Genomic DNA, 20,858 nt, shown 5'->3' with positions numbered 1-20,858 from the left:
TTCTTTGGCAGGCAGCCACCCTTCGGTTCACATTACGGCGTGATAATTAATTAAATAAATCTCCCACCCTTTGCTAATTGCACGCGCAGCCGCCTCCTATTTGGTGCCTTAGATTGTTCTGGGACTTGCTGATAATGATGCTGGGATTTTCAACTTTCGTTTTGATTATGATTCACTGGCTATCCAACAAGGAATTTCTTTTTGAGTATATAAACCCTGTGGCAGTGTCAATCCAGTATCAGTTCAGCGATTTCATCCAAAGGACTCAAGCAGCTTTCCCAAGTTTCTCCTTCGTATTCTACAGCAGAATTTCCCAAATCATTCTAATCGACATGGCTTGCATCAAGATGATTGGTTCGTTGGTTCTGGTCGTGCTGATCGTGCTGGCTCTTAGCAGCACCACTGAGGCTGGCTACCGGAAACCACCATTCAATGGAAGCATCTTCGGCAAGCGCAACGGAAACTCCATCGGTAAGTCGCGGCTAGGTGTAACATAATCTATTAAAACTGATGTTCTATTTTCTTCCTTTCCAACAGAATACGAGGGAAACGCAAAGGTTCTGTCGACCATGTGCGAAATAGCGGCGGAAGCATGTCAATCTTGGTTTGCCCAGGAACAGAAGTAGAAACCCCCACCAGCAGTAAAGCATACATAGGTTACCGTTCAATCTCGCATCGTTTCCTGGAAAATCCAAATCCACCATTGAACTGAGGTGACCAATATCCGCCTTTATAAAGCACATTCATAATCCTAATCGAGTCATTAATCATCAGTGTACAGAAGAATTGCAACAGACAGCCGTAAATTGAACCATGAAGGGAAGTGGAAGATATGTTATGTTCTAAAATTCAAGTGTTATAATAAAATGCAAGAGAGTCATCCCCTGCTATAAAAGGGGGAGATGATAGAAAATAGCGTTCATTGATTTATATTCTTTGCCTTTCCCTTTGATTGAGTTCACTTTCGAAGTTTATTGATGTCTCAAGTCGCACTTTCTCCGCTTCACTTGTGTATATAATAAATTTTATTAATATCACAAAGTACAAAATACGACACAAGAAAACCGATTTTGATTGTGAATGTTGTCAGATGAGTTCGGTTCTTCGTGGTTGAAGCTCCTTCAACGAGAAATAAGTTATTGTAAACATTATGATTTAAGTCATACACAATTCCAATCGCAAATAAAAACTTTCAGTTCAGCTATGGGTTGCATGAAGAATTACGCTAAAATAACCGTTCTTTCATGCTCACGAGCATTAATCGGTACGATTGAATTTGAAGGATCATAATAAAATATATCATCTGCGTTTTATTTTCTACTGACCAGGCCTCGCATAATGTATTGGGAAAAAATAAGGAACTAGCACGGTTTTGTATAATTTGTGTGGGAATTGGAAACTTAACCGGGAAATAAATAGGGTAGGTGTACCAGTTATGGCAATACGTTCCTAATATGGTGTGTTCCAACTGGTTCGGCTACCCTATTACTAACTAGTCTAGAATAGAGATAAAAAAAATCTGCGAAGAATTTTCGTTTTGACTAAATGGTTAACTAGGAAGCTTTCGGACCACCGGGGATGGGTGCGGACGTGTCGTCGGCAGCTGCAGGCACTTTTCCTTGTTTCCGGAGCTCCGCCACATAGTTGCGAAGATGTGTCATATAGTCTTGCATTAGAGTTGTGTAGGCCTGTAACCGACAGAAAAGTGGATTAGTTACTATTAGATAGTTGAGTATAGTACTTACAGTATCTAGCACGTAACGTGGAATATATCCCTTCAGATCCAGACAGAGCAGCCACTCGAATATACAGTATTCTTTTTGGTTTTCAATCTCACGCATCGCCCAACAGGAAACTTTGTTCTCGCCTCTGAAAATTAAGTTATTGCATTGAAAACCACCAAACATTGCATGCGTACATTGTAACAGACCTTGTATACTTGTTCGAAACCGGAACACTCGGATACTCGATACTGATTGCCGCACTGACATACACATTTCCACCCTTCTGAACTTCATCGTCCACCCTTGGGCGTCTCCGGCTTATCGCAGCCACCTCCCTAGATTCATTCACTCGATCCAGGTGCTCCGTCAGTGCGTCAGAGAATACATCCTCTGGATCGGAATTCGCACCACCACCATGCTGGAAGTCCTGCGCACCAAGACTCTTGCTAAGCGTAGAAAACGCCGTCTTGGTCTTCTGCTCGTTGTTATCACTTACACTACTGGTTTCTAGCTTAAATTCACTACACGATTTGGTTATTTTCGGTGACGGTTTATTCAGTATACACTCGTCATCGCTGTCAGCGTCATCCTGTCCATCACCTATGACGTCGTCATCGTCATTGACCTCCTCGGTAACGGGAGTCAGAAAGGGGGCTTGGGAATTCGTTGGATGCAAATCCACGCCCTCGATGACCCGTCCGTCACGACACAACTGCCAACATCTAAGATTCACAAAGTCACGACACTTCACCACACCTCCTCCACCACCAACTGTGGCCTGATACGTAATATCCGTATGACTATCAATTTTCTGCAATTCATTTTGGTAAGTTATATGGTAATTTTAAAACAAATGAACGACTTACCCGAATAATCTTCGACTCCAGCAACGTAGGATTCCAGTTGGGAACTTCTTCGATTTTATAGTACAGCTCTTGGAGCAACTTTTTAGCTGGGTAGTGGATTTTGGCCTGCATATGGGATAAATAATGTATGATTCCTCACAACCATTGCAACTTTAAAATGCCATACCGTGAGTTTGTAGATTTTCCCCACACTATCCTGATTGCAACTTTGAATGGTATCTCCTTTGGAAGTAATCTTTTCAACCTTCCAATCCGTAGTCTCGAGCAAACCATACGCCTTGCGAACACATTCGACGCCCATTTTTTTGAACTCCTCATCCTGAAACGAAAAAGAAACAATTTTCCACATTAGTACAACATTGCATCGCATAAAAAAATACTGATCTACCCGGGCAACTTTCATTTCGCAGAGCATCTTCGAACAACTACGTGCTGGTCCCAGTAAATCACAAATAGTTCTAAAGTGAAACCCCCAAAAGCGAGATGCTGGATGGTTCCCGGCAGTGTGATTGTAATTCAAGGAAATTTGAAAATCAAATTGTGGCTCGATTGAAGGTCACAATCAAATCAATAATGCATGGTTAGTTATTTACTTATCCAAACACGGATACAATACACAGTGGTAGAGCGTATGGTATGGTAAGGTAGAGCGCAACGGAAACGGATTAAAATGCAACAATTCAAATAACCAGAAAGATGCTTTGATCTTAACCTTTTTCCAGTGAGAACGGTAGGAAACGGAAAGCTGAGTTCAAAAATGTTACCAACTTTGAGCGTGCAAATTCCAGTTTTAAATGAAATATACAAACACAGGTAATTATCATGGACGGCGCCGCGTGACTGCTTTCTCATCACAGCGTGTCTGGGGTCAATCCCAGCCGAGGTCGTTGGGAATTTTCAGAGGCGAAAAATCTCTGGTCATGTATTAGCTGTTTATAATTAGCTTGTAGAGCAACGGTCGATTCCGGTGAACGGAAACCAATACATACTAGATTAGGTGATAAACGACTCTGCAGACGAAGGTCTGATCGAAGAGTAGAATAAACAAGACAGTTGCTCGTATCTGACACCTCAAAGGATCCAGTTCAACTATTTTTCCTTTGGCTCCAAAATCACAGACTCGGTAGCTTATTCTCTCTTCTTGACTAGTTTTTGCTAAGCGATTGACCTTTAAACTCGGACATTTCAGGTACGATAGATTCCAGATGAGGAAGATGTCTCTCCCTGGCACTCGATTGTCACCAGTGATTAATCGCCAATTGGAAATCGCCGCTCATCGGAGATTGGCAATCGATTACAGAATAGAGAACGGCGTTATATAAAGGAAGAAAAAATCAGCTGATTAATCCACGTACCGGTGACAAGTGCCTTTCTCGAATAATATTAAATAGATTCAAACTATATTCTGGTCATAACCGGAGGGTTTACCGGAACTTACCTGACTGTAAGACACAAGATAGTGTGAAGAGCTTTGAGTGGGTTGGTTTATTTTCTTTAAATTCCGTTATAATTGCTTTCTTTTGACAAATTTAAAGGACAAGATAGTGGTTTCTCAGAGGTAGGGTGAACAGGTATTATAAGCACCCCTTAACCCTCCGTTACTCGCGACAACTTTTGTAACACGAGTACTCGCGCGTAGTACTTTGGACAACAGTGTGAGTTTTCCATTGCCATTTTGCAGCCGAGCTACCAATCGATATGAAACCAACGGGTATTCCTTAAAAAAAAACTTGTTTTTAACTAAACAAGTTAAACTTTTATCACAGTTAACCCCCAAAAAATGCGGATAATAGAGAAAATGTGAATGGAAACCGTGTAAACGGTGTCCGTACTACGTGGAATTTGACTTAATTGGTTACAACATGGAAAATCTCGAGATCCTGACCAGCAAGAATATTGCTGTCTTGGGCAAAGTTGTTCTAGAGATCATAAACTTTTCGCTGATGGAGAGTTGTTCAGAATTTTCTCACTACGTAGCGCTAGAATACATGTGAAATTATCGCATGTGATATATCTCGAGATCATGACCAGATAGAAAGTTACTGTCGTCGACAAAGTTTTTCATGAGATCAAAGCCTATTTCTTGGTGCACAATAGTTCAAAATTTTCTCAATACGTAGCGCTAGTATACACGTGAAATTCTAATATAAAATATCTCGAGATCCTGACCAGACAGAAAGTTACTGTCTTTGGTAATGTTGTTCAGAAGGTCAAGGCCTTTTCGTTTTACGGGACGCTAGTATATACGTGCAATTTTAGCATATACAATAGTTCGCAGGGCTGGTAGCGATCACTGCTGTCAGAAATAGTGATTTTAGTGACCATGTTGAATAAATAAGTGACCAAATAGTGACTTAAATTTGTAAAAATAGTGACTAAAAAGTGACCCAAGGGAAGGCGCATCAAATAAATGTTTGATGTTTTAGACTCATTCAATTATTATCTCATAGCGAAAGATTCAATAGAAAGATTATAACCAAACCCACGGTATTAGGTCACGGTGTCTACTAACTTCAAAAATCTGGAAAGCTGGGAATCCTCAGGATTTTTTTTTTCTTTAAAATACCTGGAAGTCTCAAAGAATTTAGAAAAAATACTAGGGATATTTTAAAGAAAATAATGAATTCTCCTTATTCTCATTCACACTTTGAACTTTAAGGATTCACAGTGGATTAATCTTTAGTAAGAAATAAACTTGAAAAAAAAATTTTTTTTTGGTTTTCGGAAGACCACTGTCCGTCTGTGAAGTTTCCGAAGTTTTTCTAAATTTATGGAACTTTTGTGCTCCCGTAATTTTCATGGAATTAGAACGAACTAATTAATATAGTTTTATGATTTTCACTGAAGCACTCCAGATTTTTTTTTTTGAAGTTCATAAAACTTCCCTTTAATTATCGACACTAATCTAAAACTTCATAAATAGTCTAGACTTTCCTCATGCCTAAACGATTACTGAATTTCATATTCTCTAGACTGCCCTAAATTTTGTTGTAATTCTCGAATCACAACAAGGTTATGGGCCCAGTGGTTAACTGAGTGCGACAACGACAACATCCAGTAGGTAACTGGTAGCGACACGAATCAGTGGTTAACTGATCACCAGAAGATGACCGTTGGACCAGCTGAGCGCAGAGGAGGATCGTTATACCTGCCGAGCCAGAAGACGACCGTTCGACCAGCCGATCCAGCAGACAACCGTGTGATTTGCGGAAGGATGGCCCCCGGCGGACAAGGAAGTGGTGGCAATGGCGGTTACGAGAGGGGAACTCTCGAACGTGCCTTGCCATACACAGCAGTAGTCCGAGGCGCGGATCGTGCCAATATTTTCGACGGCACTGAGTCCTTGTTTCCCGCTTGGAAATGGCGTGTGGAGCATCACCTAGCAAAGTTGAAGTTATCGAATACGCTGGTGAAAACTCCTGACGAGGAAGACTATATCGAGCCGGCTGAAGGGGCTACTGCGGAGGTGGAAGAAGCGCGAAAGGAGAAGCTGAAGAAACGGCTGGATGATGACATCGAGGCACTCGATGAAATAGTCATGCTTGTAAACAATGATGTCCTGAATAAAATCATTGGCGTGGAATATGCGAAACAAGCCATGGATGTATTGGTCAAAACGTACCAGAAGGCGGGTACCGCGGCTATGGTCAGTATGCGGGAAAGATTATTCTCGATGAAGCACCGTGACTTAGACTCACTTCGGAAGATATTTGATGAATACGACGTCATTATCAGAGAGCTGGACAGGATGGGATCGGGAATTTCTCAAGCCGAGAAAATCCATGCTCTCCTGATTGCAATACCGGGCAGGTTCAAACATGTAAAAGGAGCTTTGCTGGTGCTTCCGAATGATGAGCTGTGCAAGAAATCGACAGTAGATATAAAAAGAATGTTCTTGAACGCCGAAGCTGGGGAAGAGAAGAAAGAGGAGAAGAAAAACGTCGCTCTGGCATCGAAGCAGGTTATACGATGTTTCGGATGCAACGAAACTGGGCATTATAAAAACAAATGCCCTTTAATGAAGAAATTCATCGCCAAGGAGAAGGAAAAATGGATGCGTGGTCAACAATCCAATGGGAAAAAGGACAATAAAAAAGGCCATGCCATGATGGTGAAGCCGAATGCCCCGCGTAATCGTGCCAAACGCGTGAAATTCGTTGTTGATTCAGGTGCCAGTGATCACATGATCAACGACGAAGACTTGTTGGACGAAGTAAAGGATTTGGAGGAGCCAGTGATTGTCTCAACCGCCAAGACAGGTGAAAATCTTCGGGCAACGAAGATGGGCAAGTTGAGATTGAAGAGCGTTGTTGGCAAAAATTCAATAAAGAGTCTTGAATTGTACAATGTTTTTTTCATTCCTGGACTTGAAGAAAATCTTCTTTCGGTTAGAAAGGCAAGCCAGCATGGGAAAAGGGTCACTTTTACGAATAAAGAGGTTATCTTTGAGTCTGAAGATGAAGTCATTGCTTCAGGAAGTTTCATTGATGGTTTGTTCTACCTTGATTGTATTTGGGATGGAAAGTCCTCAGAAAATGCAACATGTTCTGCACTGATTGGAAAACAGGTGAGTCTTACTACTTGGCATAAGAGACTGAGACACCTGAGTGCTACAGGTTTGGAGAAACTAATGTCAAAAAGGATGGTTGAGGGTATCAATCTATCATATGGAGAACGGAATCAAACAAGTATTTGTGAGGGCTGTCTGGCAGGAAAGCAATCCGCTTTCAAATTTCAGGATATGAAATTGCCAAGATCAAAACGACCATTGGAGTTAATTCACTCAGATGTTTGTGGAAGTATGGAAGAGGAAACGTATGATGGTTACCGCTACCTCATGAAACACAAATCTGAAGTCTTCGAACGATTCAAGGAGTTTGAAGCTATGGCATCTTCATATTTTCAAGCACGTATTTCTATGCTTAGATGTGATAATGGCGGAGAATACACAAGTACTGAATTCCAAAATCATTGTAAGAGAATCGGAATTCAAATGATGTTCACAGTCCCATACACTCCACAGCAAAATGGAGTAAGTGAACGAATGAATAGATCGTTGATGGAAAAGGTAAGAGCAATGCTTTACGATAGTCAATTGCCTAAAGCAATGTGGGGTGAAGCATTATATACAGCAACATACCTAATCAACAGATCTCCTACGAATGGGATAGAAGAAAACAAAACTCCATATGAAATGTGGTTTAAAAAGAAGCCAAACTTGAAGCATTTGAGAATTTTCGGATGCAGAGCTTTCAAGCAAATCGCCAAGGAAAAACGTCATAAACTAGATCCGAAAACTAAACTATTGATTTTTGTGGGCTACGCAAACAATGGATTTAGATTGTGGAATGCAGATACACGTTCAATTGAAATAGGTAGAAACGTTGTATTCGATGAATCCACGATACTCTCTCATGAAATCGAATCAGAACAACTGGATTTGTTTTTTTGTACACAATTGCATAGAAAAGAGAACTATGAAGATCAAAGACAAGATATTGAAGATCAGGTATCAACTTCTGACAAAGAGCAGAGGAATGAAGACAGTACGCTGATTGAAGAAAATCAAGAAGATAACGTTTCAGCAGAAGAATCAGTTGGTGAAACTGATTATGAAAGTACTTATGAAAGTCAAGTCGATGAAAGAGACGATGATGAAGACAAGCAGCCATTAAGACGTAGCAAGAGGGATAGGAAAACTCCACGTTGGTATTCGGAGTACACAGCGAAAACGGCAATAATTCGTAACGAAGATATTCCGCAAAATATTGAAGACCTGAACAATCTTTTTGATTGACCTGAGTGGAAACGTGCACTCCAAGAAGAGCTTGATGCATTGCATCATAATAACACTTGGACAGTGGTAAACTGTGTGCCAGAAGGAGTCAAGCCAATTTATTCGAAATGGATTTTCTCAATGAAAGAAGATGGACGGTATAAAGCACGGTTAGTGGCAAAGGGATGCTCACAACGGCCAGGATTTGACTATAGTGATACATTCGCACCTGTTGCCAAACTGGAAAGCGTTCGTTTAGCTCTTGCACTGGCTAACGAACACAAATTGCTTGTACACCAAATGGACGTCAAAACAGCATTTTTGAATGGGAATCTAGAAGAGGAAATCTTCATGAAACTCCCACCGAAAGAAAACGGGCAAAGCCAAATTGTTCGTTTACATAAAAGCTTGTATGGACTTAAACAAGCAAGCAGATCTTGGAACAAACGTTTCGATGATGCGATAAGAGAACTAGAATTTGTTCCACTCAAAAATGACTGTTGTGTTTACAAATCAAAGTCCAAAGGAATCATCCTAATTCTCTATGTAGACGACATTCTTTTAATTGCCTAAAATATAGATGATATATTGTGGATCAAAGAAAAACTTGGAAGGTTATTCCAAATGAAAGATTTGTCTGAGGTAAAACATTTCCTAGGAATGGAAATAAATCGAGATTTTGACAATCAAACCATTGAAATCTCACAAAGTCAGTATGTTGAAAGGCTCCTGGAAAGATTTGGAATGGCCGAGTGTAAACCAGTGGGGACACCATTGGACACTAATACAAAATGGTCGAAATCTGAAGGAAAACTTACTGATCAACCCTACAGAGAATTAGTAGGATGTCTACAATACCTCTCATCCAGACATCCAGACCGGATATATGCGCTGCAGTGAATGCGTTAAGTAAATATACCAACTGTGCAACCGATTGGCATTGGACAGGGCTAAAACGCATCTTACGGTACTTGAGAGGAACCAGTAACACCAAAATAGTTTACTCTAAACAAGCCAATAGACCAGCCTTAGTAGGATTTGGAGATGCGGATTTTGCGAACGATCCAGACGACAGGAAATCAATATCTGGCTATGCATTTCAACTCTACGGCAATCTTGTTTCGTGGTCAACGAAACGGCAACCAACAATAAGCTTATCAACGAGTGAAGCTGAATTAATAAAATTGTGCGCTGCTACGAAAGAAGGAATGTGGATAACAAAACTTCTGAATGAATTGGACGTAGTCGTAACACCATTCATTATTATGGAAGACAGTATACCATGCATCCACATAGCAGAGGAGCCGAGATCACATCAACGAATGAAACACCTGGACATCAAGTATCTCTTCATCCGGGAACTCATCAAGGAAGGAAAGTTGAAGCTACAATTTATCCCGAGCGTAGATCAGCCAGCTGATGCATTCACAAAGGGGTTACCTAAAAATACACATCGAAGGTTATTCGAGCTGTTGAATGTAAAAATTGTGGGGAAGTGTTGAGAAACAAACTGCGGTGATATTATCACCGCAGTTTGTTTCTCAACAAATTTATCAGTATTTTTTAAGAACCCGCAACTTTACTGAAATCAATTAATTTGCCATGAAGTTTCAAAAATGTTCCTTAACTATTATAACCATTATTAACACTCACTTTTCCTGTATTTATCTATGCTTATCTGAAGTTTTCTTAATTTGTTTAATAATCCAGCAAATTTTGAAATATATATTCATAGCTCCCTGACGCTTCTGACATTTTAGGATCAATTATAGAATTCTTGCAAGACCCTATGATTCCACGGAACTCTTTGTAAGGTAATGGGGTTATTCTGAAGCTCGAATGTCCTCCAAGTACTCGGAACTTTGCTGAATATCATTAAACAATCTAAAAATAACTAAAGAATTTAATATAGATCTCTGGAATTTCTTAAAGATATCGCTGCTAGCTAAAAGTTCACCGTTGATGTTCTCTAATCAACTTAGCTAAATTTTCTCATTTTTTTTTTAAGTTCTTGGAAACTACACACCCTTAAAATACTCTCACGCTTTCTGGATGTTCATAAAATTTCCAGGAATTCTCTCGGAGCTTTGCTGAAGTTTTTGGAAATGCACTAAGTGTCTCGAAAGTTCTTTAAGGTTTCTAATATTTTCTTGAAATTATTTGAACTATTTTGATTCTCTGATCTATCTGGATGTTCTCGAGGCTTTCATAAAGCTCTTATTTCTTAACACCTTCGAATTCCCCTTATGTTCATTGGACTTCTGTGATGTTTCTGAAGTTTTCATAAATTCTCTGAAGGTCTCTGTACTTCTCTGAAATTCGCGGAACATCTTAAGGATTCTCTATTTGTTTTTCAGCACTATCTTGAATTTATCTAAATTTACGATTATATATTTTTAATCAATCTTGTTTTTCTGAGGTGCATAGAACTTCTTAAAAATTTGCACATTACCCCTCAAGTTTTCTAAATTTCTAAAGTTAGCTTGACTATGAAGTTCTCTGATATTCTAGGACCGTCGTAAAAGTTCATGAAAAGTTTCGGACGCTAAAAGAACCGCTTTTAGGTTCTTACAGCTTCCAGTAAGTTTCCCATATTTTCAGCGTGTTTACTTCCCTTATGTTCCTGCAGTTTGTTTATAAAGCTTCACTGACATTCTCAGTATTTCCTTTCATTCCTCAACATTTCCTTTAATTCCTCAGAACTTCTCCAAAGTTCCTACAATAGTTGTAAAGTTAATGGGACTGCATTGAAGATCATTACTTTACTTAATGCTGGCACTTTGAATATTTTCAATATCTTGAGCTTGTACATGGAATACGAAAATTCAAGACATTGAATATTTTTAGATCTTGGACTTACTTACTTCAAAAACTCAAGTAATTTTATCCAGAAAAATGAGTAGACATCCTGTACATAGAGAAGGGCGATTAAACGTCACAACGCAAATAATAATCATTCGAGAAATAAATTCACGCTAAAAAAGTTGAAAATAGTGACGTATTACAAGAAAAAGTGACTTTAGTGACTTGGGCTTAAAAAAGAGACTTTTTAGTGACTGACTTGAAAAAAGTGACCAAGTCACTAAAAAGTGAGCAGATAGAAAGTAACTGTCTTCGGCAAAATTTTTCAAGGGGTCAAGTATTTTTGGCTGGTGGAGAGTAGTTCAGAATTTTCTCACTAAGCGGCGCTAGTATACACGTGAAATTCTCATATAAAATATTTCAAGATCCTGACCAGATAGAAAGTTACTGCTGTTCAGGAGATCATAGCCTTTCTGCTGGTTAACAGTAGTTAATCTTCTCGCTAGGTAGTGCTCGTATACATGTTAAGTTTTTGCATGTGCTACATCACTAGATCCTGACCAGATAGAGAGTAAATGTCTTTACAAAGTTGTTCAGGAAGTCAAGATCTTTTCGTTGGTGGACAGTTGTTCAGAATTTTCTCACTACTTGGTGCTACACATGCAATTCTCGCATATTCAATAGCTCGAGATCCTGAGCAGATAGAAAGTTACTGTCTTCGGCAAACTTATTCTGGGGGTCAAGACTTTTTGGCTGGTGGACAGTAGCCCAGAATTTTTTCACCACGTGGCACTAGTAAACGTGCACAATTCCCGCGTATGCTAAGCTCGAGATTCTGAACTGGTAGAAAATTACTGTCTTCGAAAAAGTTGTTCATGAGGTCAATGCCTATTGCTTGGTGCACAATAGTTCAGAATTTTCACACTACTTGGCGTTAGTATACACGCGAAATTCTCGCATGTAAAATATCTCGAGATTCTGGTCAGATAGATTTCGCTAGTGGACAGTAGTTCAAAATTTTCTCACTACGTAGCGCTAGAATACACGTGAAATTCTCGCATGTGGCTTGTTGCGAGATCCAGATAGAACAACTATGCCGAAGACAGTACCTTTCTCGAGAACTCGAGATATTTTATATGAGAATTTCACGTGTATACTAGCGCCACGTAGTGAGAAAATTCTGAACTATTGAGCACCAAGCAATAGACTTTGACCTCCTGAAAAACTTTGTGCAAGACAGTAACTTTCTATCTGTCAGGATCTCGAGATATATCACATGCGAGAATTTTACATGTATACTAGCGCTACGTACTGAGAAAATTCTGAACTACTGTCCGCCAGCGACAAGTCTATGGTCTCCTGAACAACTTTGTCGGAGGCAGTAACTTTCTATCTGGTCAGGATCTCTATATATTCCATGTTGTAATCAATCAAGTCAAATCCCACGTAGTATGGTCACAGTTTACGCGGTTTCCATTTACATTTTCCCTATTATCCTCATTTTTAGGTGTTTACTGTAATCAAAGTTTAGCATGTTTAGATCAAAACAAGTTTTTTGAGGAATACTCGTTGGTTTCAGATCGATTGGTAACTCAGCAACAAAATGGCAATGGAAAATTCATGTGTGTTGTACAAAGTACAACAGCGCGAGTAACGGAGGGTTAAGGAAAGCAGCTATATTTTCACCATTCTGCTGAAACGTTTAGTTATCTTCTAGTGTCATTTTCAGCATGGACTCTTCCAAATTTTCACAAAGAATAGCGATATACCCATCTGCGGTCATTATGCCATGGATTTGGGACAGATTCCCTACAGCAAACCATGTGAAACAGTCCCAAACCATAACATTTCCTACGCCGTGTTTCACGGTTCTTTGGAGATGTCTGTACTGTAGCGCACAGGAGCGGGATCACGACTTACATATACCAGGCTAGCTAGTCCGCTTCTGTCATTGTTAGTGTGACGTTATCAGAATCGGTGAAATAAACAAACAAGTTTTCATTGTCATTCTACATCAATTTTCAAACTTTTCTAGTGAAAATTACGCATCTGTGGTATAAAAATCAGATAAATTTCATGATAACCACATTAGATACAATGGAAAATGTAAAAACAATTAAATCGCTGGTTTAAAAAACTAACGGATTGTTGCCCCTTGCCCTCGAATGTGACATTCTTGGTGACGATTTTCTGAGCCTCAGCAAATTCCTGTCGAAGAAACGTTCCCACCTCGTAGGCTCTCATCGCGTACCGTAAGAAAACCACGAAGAAAACACCCCGAAGGGACCGGCTCCGATGCTCAAGCTTGTGTTGGATGTTTGCTGCCGGAACACGAAGGATTACACAAATTAATTATCGGCTCCGTAAAGCTAACACAATTGAGCCATTCAATTAAACTAACAAGATTTCAAAAAAAAATAAATATACCTTCACCAGTAGCACTTCCTTTCCTAGAAATTTGCAAACACAATCTTTTGGATTTTGATTTTTATTGCCAAAAAATAATTCCAACAAGAAGTTCTTCATTATATGTAAGCAAATAGCGTTACCAGAGCAAATAAGATAGTTCGTAACGGTTTGACAAATCAATTGGAACTGATCGACACAGTAGGTATTTTAAAAGCTGCATTCTAACGAGAGCTAAAAAATCATGATCAACCGATTGAAGATCAAAGATCAACCGTTAATTGAATCTCTCCTCTGAGTTTATGTGCAATTGCAATAAGTCTAGCTCAGATTGCACTAAATCTTCAAGCATAACTGGAACATTACTTGCTAACTAAAACCAATAAGAACACAGCGGTTTTTTGAAATCAATGAGGTTAGCACGTTACGTTGAATCATTTTTCAAAAAATGTTGGAAATATGAAACTCATTTTGATTTCAATTATCGCGACGTACAGTTGTGTTTAATATAATAGCAGCGCATGCCGATTTCCATATAAAATGGTCAACTTTGACATGATCTTCTTTCCTTTATTTAACGTCGGTCTCTGTTCCGCAATCTAGTGTCAATCACCGACGAACATTTACCATCCATTGGCGGCAATCGAATGTGCAGGAAGGTAGCTTCCACACCTGCGTAGGATATCGCACCCATTCAACACACATGGGCCGGAACCAACGGCTTTACTTCCCTTCCGAAGGAAGACGTGACCAGAGATTTTTATGCCTCAGAAAAATCCCACCGACCCCGACCATTAGGGTGAGAAAGCAGTTACGCTTACCACTACACCACCGGCGCCGGCTAACTTTGACATGATGTAACTTTGTTAACTTATGATCAATTAAACTGAAATGTTCGCCACAGAACTACAAATGTTCACTACAGAACCTGGTCCAGTTATGTTAGGTTTTATTGAGTCCATTTTTTTGATTTCGTCAAGCAAAATTAGACTACATACAATGGTTACAATGTTTTACTCACATGCTATGCATTATTTGACTTATGTTTTAGTCGGTATTTGATTTGTTCTTTTGACATAGCGAAGCTAATGACTTCGCAGTGTAGATTATGCAGTCGCATCATTTGATTGATGGGGCCATTTTTAGCGTAGGTTGTTCTGTGTGATTTTGCTGAGAATAATTTCCGTGTGCTAAGATGCCGACAGAGTGTGTACAAGGTGTGTCTTGCGAGAGTAATTCTGAGTATTCTATGCTATGTGAAATAATGTCATTGATCAAGAAAAGCATTGTAAATTCAGGGCGTTCTTTAAGTATTTGTAAGTTCATGAGCATGCAGCGTGCTTCATATGATGCAAGAGGAAATGCGGTCCAATTCAATTTGCGAAGGGCATATAAAAGAAATTGTTTTTGGACGAATTCTATGAATTCTTCGTGTACGGCAATGTATGGATTCCATACTAAGTTACAATATTCCAGAATAGGTATAACATTACATGTATTACAATCATCATTTTACAAACATTCAAAGAACGCCGCAAATTTGCAATGCAATGCACTACCACTTATTGGAAAACTTCCAGTGCTACATGCATTTGCATTCCTCAACCAAGTTGCTGGTATCGCATGTTGTTCAACATTCAATGTTTACAATTCCTGTAAATGCAATAAGATTAATTGCAGATTATTGAAAATAAACGTTATTTAAAAACTTGTTGCATAACATTTATTTGGCATTTTCAAAAACCGGAATGGATTCCAAAATGGTGTTAATAATCGATTCCAAAATGGCGTCATACATCAATTTCCGGCTTCTAAACATCGTCTCCGTTCAGAAAACCCCTATAGTGTGAGGAATTTGATAGTTTTTCACAAACCGACAAACATGGTGGTATTCACTGAAACCTGGCTTCATACCGACATTACGAATGCTGAACTCGCAAGCAACTACACAATCTACCACTGTGACCGGAATTCTCGCACCAGCGCACTGCGACGTGGCGGTGGCGTCTTAATTGCCGTGAAATCCGAGCTGAAGTGTAAGGCTGTGCATCTTGTGGGCGTTGAGAGCCTCGAACAAATTGCTGTTCAAGTCGATTTACAACATCAATCGATCTTCCTATGCTGCATCTAAATTCGACCAAACAGTCAGCCCGACATTTACACCAAACACGCTGAGTCCGTACAACAGCTCCTTGGTATGGCAAACCCTCACGATACAACCATAGTTGTGGGCGATTACAATCTGCCAAATCTAGCTTGGGACTTCGATGAGGACGTCAGAGGATTTCTGCCTCTCAATGCTTCATCAGAACAGGAACTCGCTGTAGTGGAGTCCATACTGTTTGCTGGATTGAAGCAAATCAACGATCTGGTGAACTCGAATGGTAAGTTTCTTGACCTGGTTCTCGATAGTGACTCCGATTGCATCGAGCTGTTTGAACCACCCTCTGCAATTATGAAAGTTGATTGTCACCACAAGCCGTTGGTTCTAAAAGTTGACTCCCGTTCGAGAGATCATCCGCTCCCGTACCCAGCAGCCCGCAGTGAGTATAATGTTGCACAATGTGATTTCGATGTTGTTAACACGAGGATTGCCACCTTGGATTGGGTACAAATACTTGACCAACCCACCATTGATGCCGCCGTCTCCGTATTCTAGACAACATCTATAAAGTAATCCAAGATAATGTTCCGGTGAAGACACGAAAGTCTTGTTTGCAATTCCAACAACCTTGGTGGAATCCGCAATTGCGTAATCTGCGTAACCGTCTGCGTAAAGCTCGAAAACGTTACTTTCGTTCCCGGACCGCAGCAAACAAGTATACGGTGCAGCTAGTAGAAGCAGAGTATAATAGTTTGCAGGAAGCTCGCTTTCGTGAGTACGTCGACAATCTCCAGAGGGGTTTCAAGGAAAATCCATCGTCGTTCTGGTCTTTTATCAACTCTCGGAAAAGATCAGCTGTTATTCTCGTGGACGTCACCTACGGTGACCACCGACACCGCGTCTGCTGACATTTTCGCTGACTTTTTCCGAAGTGTTATCGAACCCGATCAAACTCCTCCACCGCAGCAATACATTGATCAGCTACCAAGATACGACATTCACCTGCAGCAGCTCATCTTCAGTCAAGACGCTATTCTCAAAGCCCTTTGCTCAGTCGATCCATCGAAAGGTCCAGGCCCGGACCGTATTCCACCGTCTTTCGTCAAGAACTGTGCAGCATCGTTGGCCACTCCCGTTATGTCTATTTTTAATCGATAGCTTAAGGATGGCGTTTTTCCGGATGCCTGGAATCTCGCCTCAATTACACCAATCTTCAAGTCCGGTAACATGCACAAAGTGGAAAATTACCGACCTATCTCGATCCTGAACTGCTTGGCCAAAGTTCTCGAAAGTCTTCTGCATGAGAAGTTGTATCCAGCTGTTCAACCCATAATCTCAGAGTTTCAGCATGGGTTCATGAAAAAGCGCTCGACAGTCTCTAACTTGATGACTTACACGAACACTCTTATAGGTAGCATCGAGAAGCGTCAGCAAGTGGACTCCGTTTACATCGCCTTCTCTAAGGCTTTTGACAAAGTCCCTCACGACCTAGCCATTATGAAGCTAAACCGCCTTGGTCTTCCACCGTGGAACGTTTGTTGGTTGAAATCATACTTATCATCCAGGAAGGCTTTCGTTAAGGTACGTGATTCCAGATCCGAGGTATTCCATATACCCTCAGGGGCTCCACAAGGGAGTACCCTAGGACCTCTCATTTTCGTTCTGTTTATTGTATTGCTATATGTGGATGATCTTAATATGTACCGTGTGATCAAATCGATCGTGGATTGTTGCGCACTACAAGCTGATATAGAGCGATTGTCATCCTGGTGTCAGATGAATGGAATGCAAGCCAATGCTGCCAGATCATTTTTGATTACTCTATGAATCAATCGCCGCTGGAAAGGGTTAATGCCATTAAGAATCTTGGGCTCATCTTGGACAGCAAACTACGGTTTGACGAGCACACATCCATGACAGTTGCAAAGGCCAACTCTATGCTAGGATTTTTGCGCCAACTCCATATCATGCTGTTCATGTACTGCGCATCGAGAGAATCCAGAAACAGTTTATAAAGTTTGCATTACGACGTCTGCCATGGACAAATCCAGATAGCTTACCTCCGTACGAGCATAGATGTGCGCTTATTGGACTGCAAACACTAACAAATCGCCGAGTCTTTCTCCAGAGGATGTTCATATTTGACATGATTAGTAATCATATTGACTGCAGTTGTTTGCTCGGGAACATCAATTTCCACACTCCAGCTCGCCGTCTCCGCAACTATTACTTTCTGTGGACACCCGGACATCGTACTGCTTACGGTTATAACAATCCTCTCGATAGATGATGCAGACTGTTTAATGATGTGTGTGATGTTTTTGATTTTAATATAAGTAGACCAGTTTTTAAGAATAGGATTAAGTCACTTTAAACAGTCTGTATGGCTATAATGTCAAAGATGGTGGTTAAATAAATATATAAAAACCGTAAGTTGGCCTCTTAATTCCAAAATGGTGTCAATAATCAATTTCCGGTTTCTACACGTCGTTGCTGTTTCGAAAATACCCATATTGTAGAGTATTCGCCAGTTTTTCACAAACCGGAAGTCGCCTTATTGGATTCCAAAATGGCGTGACTTATCTATACGTCATTACCGTTCCGAAAATATGTACCTATATTGTTCGGTGAACCCACTCGAAGTACACTTCCCAGTTTGTTTTTTGGCCAAGTCCATTCCTTAGAAAACACTTAGAATTTGTTAGCACTTTTTAAAAAAGAGGCTGTTCATAAACTACGTAGACAGCTCAGGAGGGAGGGGGTGGCAATCATCCACAGCCCATACAAATTTTAATTTTTTTTTATTTTTTGTCTACGCAGGGGGAGGGGGGGGGGGTAAAGAATCCCAAAAAATTGTTTACGTAGTTAATGAACAGCTCCAAATCGTAGTAAAAAAACGTGTAAAAATAGAATGTGTGAGTGTACATTGGAATTAAGTATTGTTATTGATTTTGATTGAAGCAAAGAATCCACTTGGGTAAATGGGTCATGACTACGATAGAATTTGTCTGTCCAGCGTCATTCCCTTTCCCAAGAAATTCTCAGCAGAACATTTTACAAAATTCTTGGATTTGCTTCTAATATTTATGATTGTCCTAAGAATGCGCTGAAGATTTCTTTCATGATTTGCATTTTTTTTTAAAAATATTTATGCAATTAATCTCAGAAATGTCTCAAAATTCTGCTCAGAATAATATATCGCATCACCTCTGAAATTAATTAAAAAAATCTATTGGAATTACCCTCAAATTTCCCATGGAATTTTCTCTGAATAATATTGAAATTTACTTGAAATGTCCTTGGAATTTCCTTGAAATTATTTTCACATTGTTCCTTAAAAATTCGATTCCATTGACATCCGTGTTAAAATCCCCTATGAACTTAGTTAAGAATTCTCTTAAAATTATGCTCAGAAAACACCCCAGAATTGTTTTAAAATCGTCCTCAAAAGTTCACAGAACGCTATCTCTTGGAGTTTACTTGGAATTCTCTACAGAACTATATTAAAACTGTTCTCAGAAAATATGTTGAATTCTCCTCCTATCCTCAACTAATTCTTCTTAGAACTCTTCATAAAATGTACCTGCAACCAGGGCTGGAAAGCACCTCAGAACGTTAGCAAAGCAACTTTGTGCATGTATCTCACAACACTCGACAAAGAGTGTGTGGTACCTCCATTTACTTCGCACACTCTTTTCCAACTAATCCGTGAGAATGCGATCCACACAATGAGCGGTACACTCCGTGCGGCGCAGGGAGCGAATATAATACAACAAGCGCTTATGTCTTCTTTGAATTCTTTGCACACTTTGCTTACCACAACTGCATGCATAGGAGATGAAGACGGGCATAACAAAGAAGAATTTTCTCTTTTTGCTGTGTTTCCCACTTGCAATCCTACACTGAGTGGCGCTCTTTGCGTCGGAGTCGTGGGAGCGATGGCTACACATTGAGCTTTCGTTATTTCTGGGTGTGTGTTTGTCTTCTCTTCTCCGCTGCTTTACACTTGAAAAATAATCCAACTTTGAGTTTGCTTGATTATCACTTTGTATATTTCAGAAAATCAGTACATTGCGCGCACTGAGTGATCAGATGACAGCCCTGCCTGCAACTCTGCTCACAATTACCTTAGTATTTTTATCCTTAAATTGTTTTGGAGTTATAGTCAGAATTTCTTTTGAAGTTCTTCCCCAAGTTTCATACCATGCATTCCTGGGTTGAATATTGCCTAACGTTGGACAGTTTGATGTTAATTAAATATAATAAGATTGTTACATAATTATCTGTTAGTGGTTATCTCTATGTCCTCCTTAGGATAATTCTTGAAAATTTCCGAAAATCTGTCCCACATGACTAGCATGGAAAAGTTTTTTTGGTCCAGAATTTTACTTTTATTTTAATTTTTCTTCGGAAAAAGGATGAAATATATTTTTACCGATTAGTCATTCAAATTCACGGGCTATTCGTGGTTTTCTTCCGGTGTTTTAGAATTCCCGCCTTTTTTATATGTCCCCTATCACTGGTTATAATTCTTTATCTTTTGACAGATACGCATATTTCACAACTACTTGTAGACTTCCTCACTGCCAAGTATTCGCGCATCACTGGCATGACATGGCAAACATGACCCTGTTGAACATTTAAACATTTTGATGTGAATTTCCAATTTCAAATTTTTCGCTCTCTAAGGTTCCCCCAAACTGGTTACCGCGGTAGCGAAATTCGCGCGGGTACCCACAACGGGTATACATAACGAGTTGGTATATCTTCAGAAAAATTCGTAGATCATCAAAAACTTTGCAGAATTTCAGAGCTTCAGAAATGTTGATAGATCATTAGAGAAATTTGCAAAACAGCAGGGAAGCTCACAGAACTTCAGGAAAGTTCGTGGATCATCAAAGAAATTCAAGTTGAAGAGTGAAAAAATATCTTCCGAGGAATTTGCGAAAGCTCAAGGAAGTTAATAGAACATCAAGGAATTTCGTAGAACTTCGGGGAAATTTGAAGAATTTCATATCTGTTGCGTGTTGAGCTGTTGCATATTTCCAGAACAATGATCATATTAAAATCTTGGGCATTTAGGATTATTTCTGAGCATGCTGGTATCTTTCAAGATTTTCTAGGACAGTCTATTGAAAACTCACTTTGACTCCGCTTTTAGTATTCTTCGAATATTTCAG

General features: G+C 39.8%; 2 protein-coding genes across 4 annotated transcripts in view; one reads left to right on the top strand and one right to left on the bottom strand.

Moving 5' to 3' along the window:
- The first annotated feature begins 244 nt into the window (after positions 1-244).
- On the top strand, positions 245-913 carry SIFa (SIFamide). Of its 2 annotated transcripts, XR_010518218.1 has the most exons (3): positions 245-471; positions 538-713; positions 775-913. XR_010518218.1 is itself a non-coding variant. In XM_065229096.1 (2 exons), exons 1-2 carry the CDS (start codon positions 333-335, stop codon positions 624-626), a joined length of 228 nt encoding a protein of 75 aa, XP_065085168.1. In that variant the 5' UTR covers positions 245-332; the 3' UTR covers positions 627-913. The 2 variants fall into 2 exon arrangements, 1 of the variants encoding a protein (XP_065085168.1); XM_065229096.1 differs by having other exon boundaries at positions 538-913.
- Positions 914-1,006: 93 nt separating this feature from the next.
- Start1 (Steroidogenic acute regulatory protein-like) overlaps positions 1,007-20,858 on the bottom strand; it is a 44,464-nt gene continuing 24,612 nt past the window's right edge. For both annotated transcript variants that reach the window (XM_065229071.1, XM_065229070.1), the window contains exons 8-12: positions 2,757-2,909; positions 2,591-2,695; positions 1,931-2,535; positions 1,746-1,869; positions 1,007-1,688 (exon numbers count right to left, since the gene is read on the bottom strand). In XM_065229071.1, the coding sequence (XP_065085143.1) occupies positions 1,554-1,688; positions 1,746-1,869; positions 1,931-2,535; positions 2,591-2,695; positions 2,757-2,909 (1,122 nt within the window). In that variant the 3' untranslated portion in view covers positions 1,007-1,553. The remainder of the gene's footprint in view (positions 1,689-1,745; positions 1,870-1,930; positions 2,536-2,590; positions 2,696-2,756; positions 2,910-20,858) is intronic.

The sequence above is a fragment of the Ochlerotatus camptorhynchus genome, unplaced genomic scaffold (genome assembly GCF_037179485.1).
Source record: "Ochlerotatus camptorhynchus isolate MF236.1 unplaced genomic scaffold, CSIRO-AGI_Acam_v1.1 ptg000307l, whole genome shotgun sequence".
NCBI lineage: Eukaryota > Metazoa > Arthropoda > Insecta > Diptera > Culicidae > Ochlerotatus > Ochlerotatus camptorhynchus.
This window is presented reverse-complemented; position numbering and strand designations above follow the sequence as displayed.

Excerpts from the sequence above, each read along its gene's own strand:
- SIFa (XM_065229096.1), top strand. The coding sequence starts at position 333 with ATGGCTTGCATCAAGATGATTGGTTCGTTGGTTCTGGTCGTGCTGATC. Across the intron at positions 472-537 it reads GCGCAACGGAAACTCCATCG|AATACGAGGGAAACGCAAAG; the intron begins GTAAGTCGCGGC and ends CCTTTCCAACAG.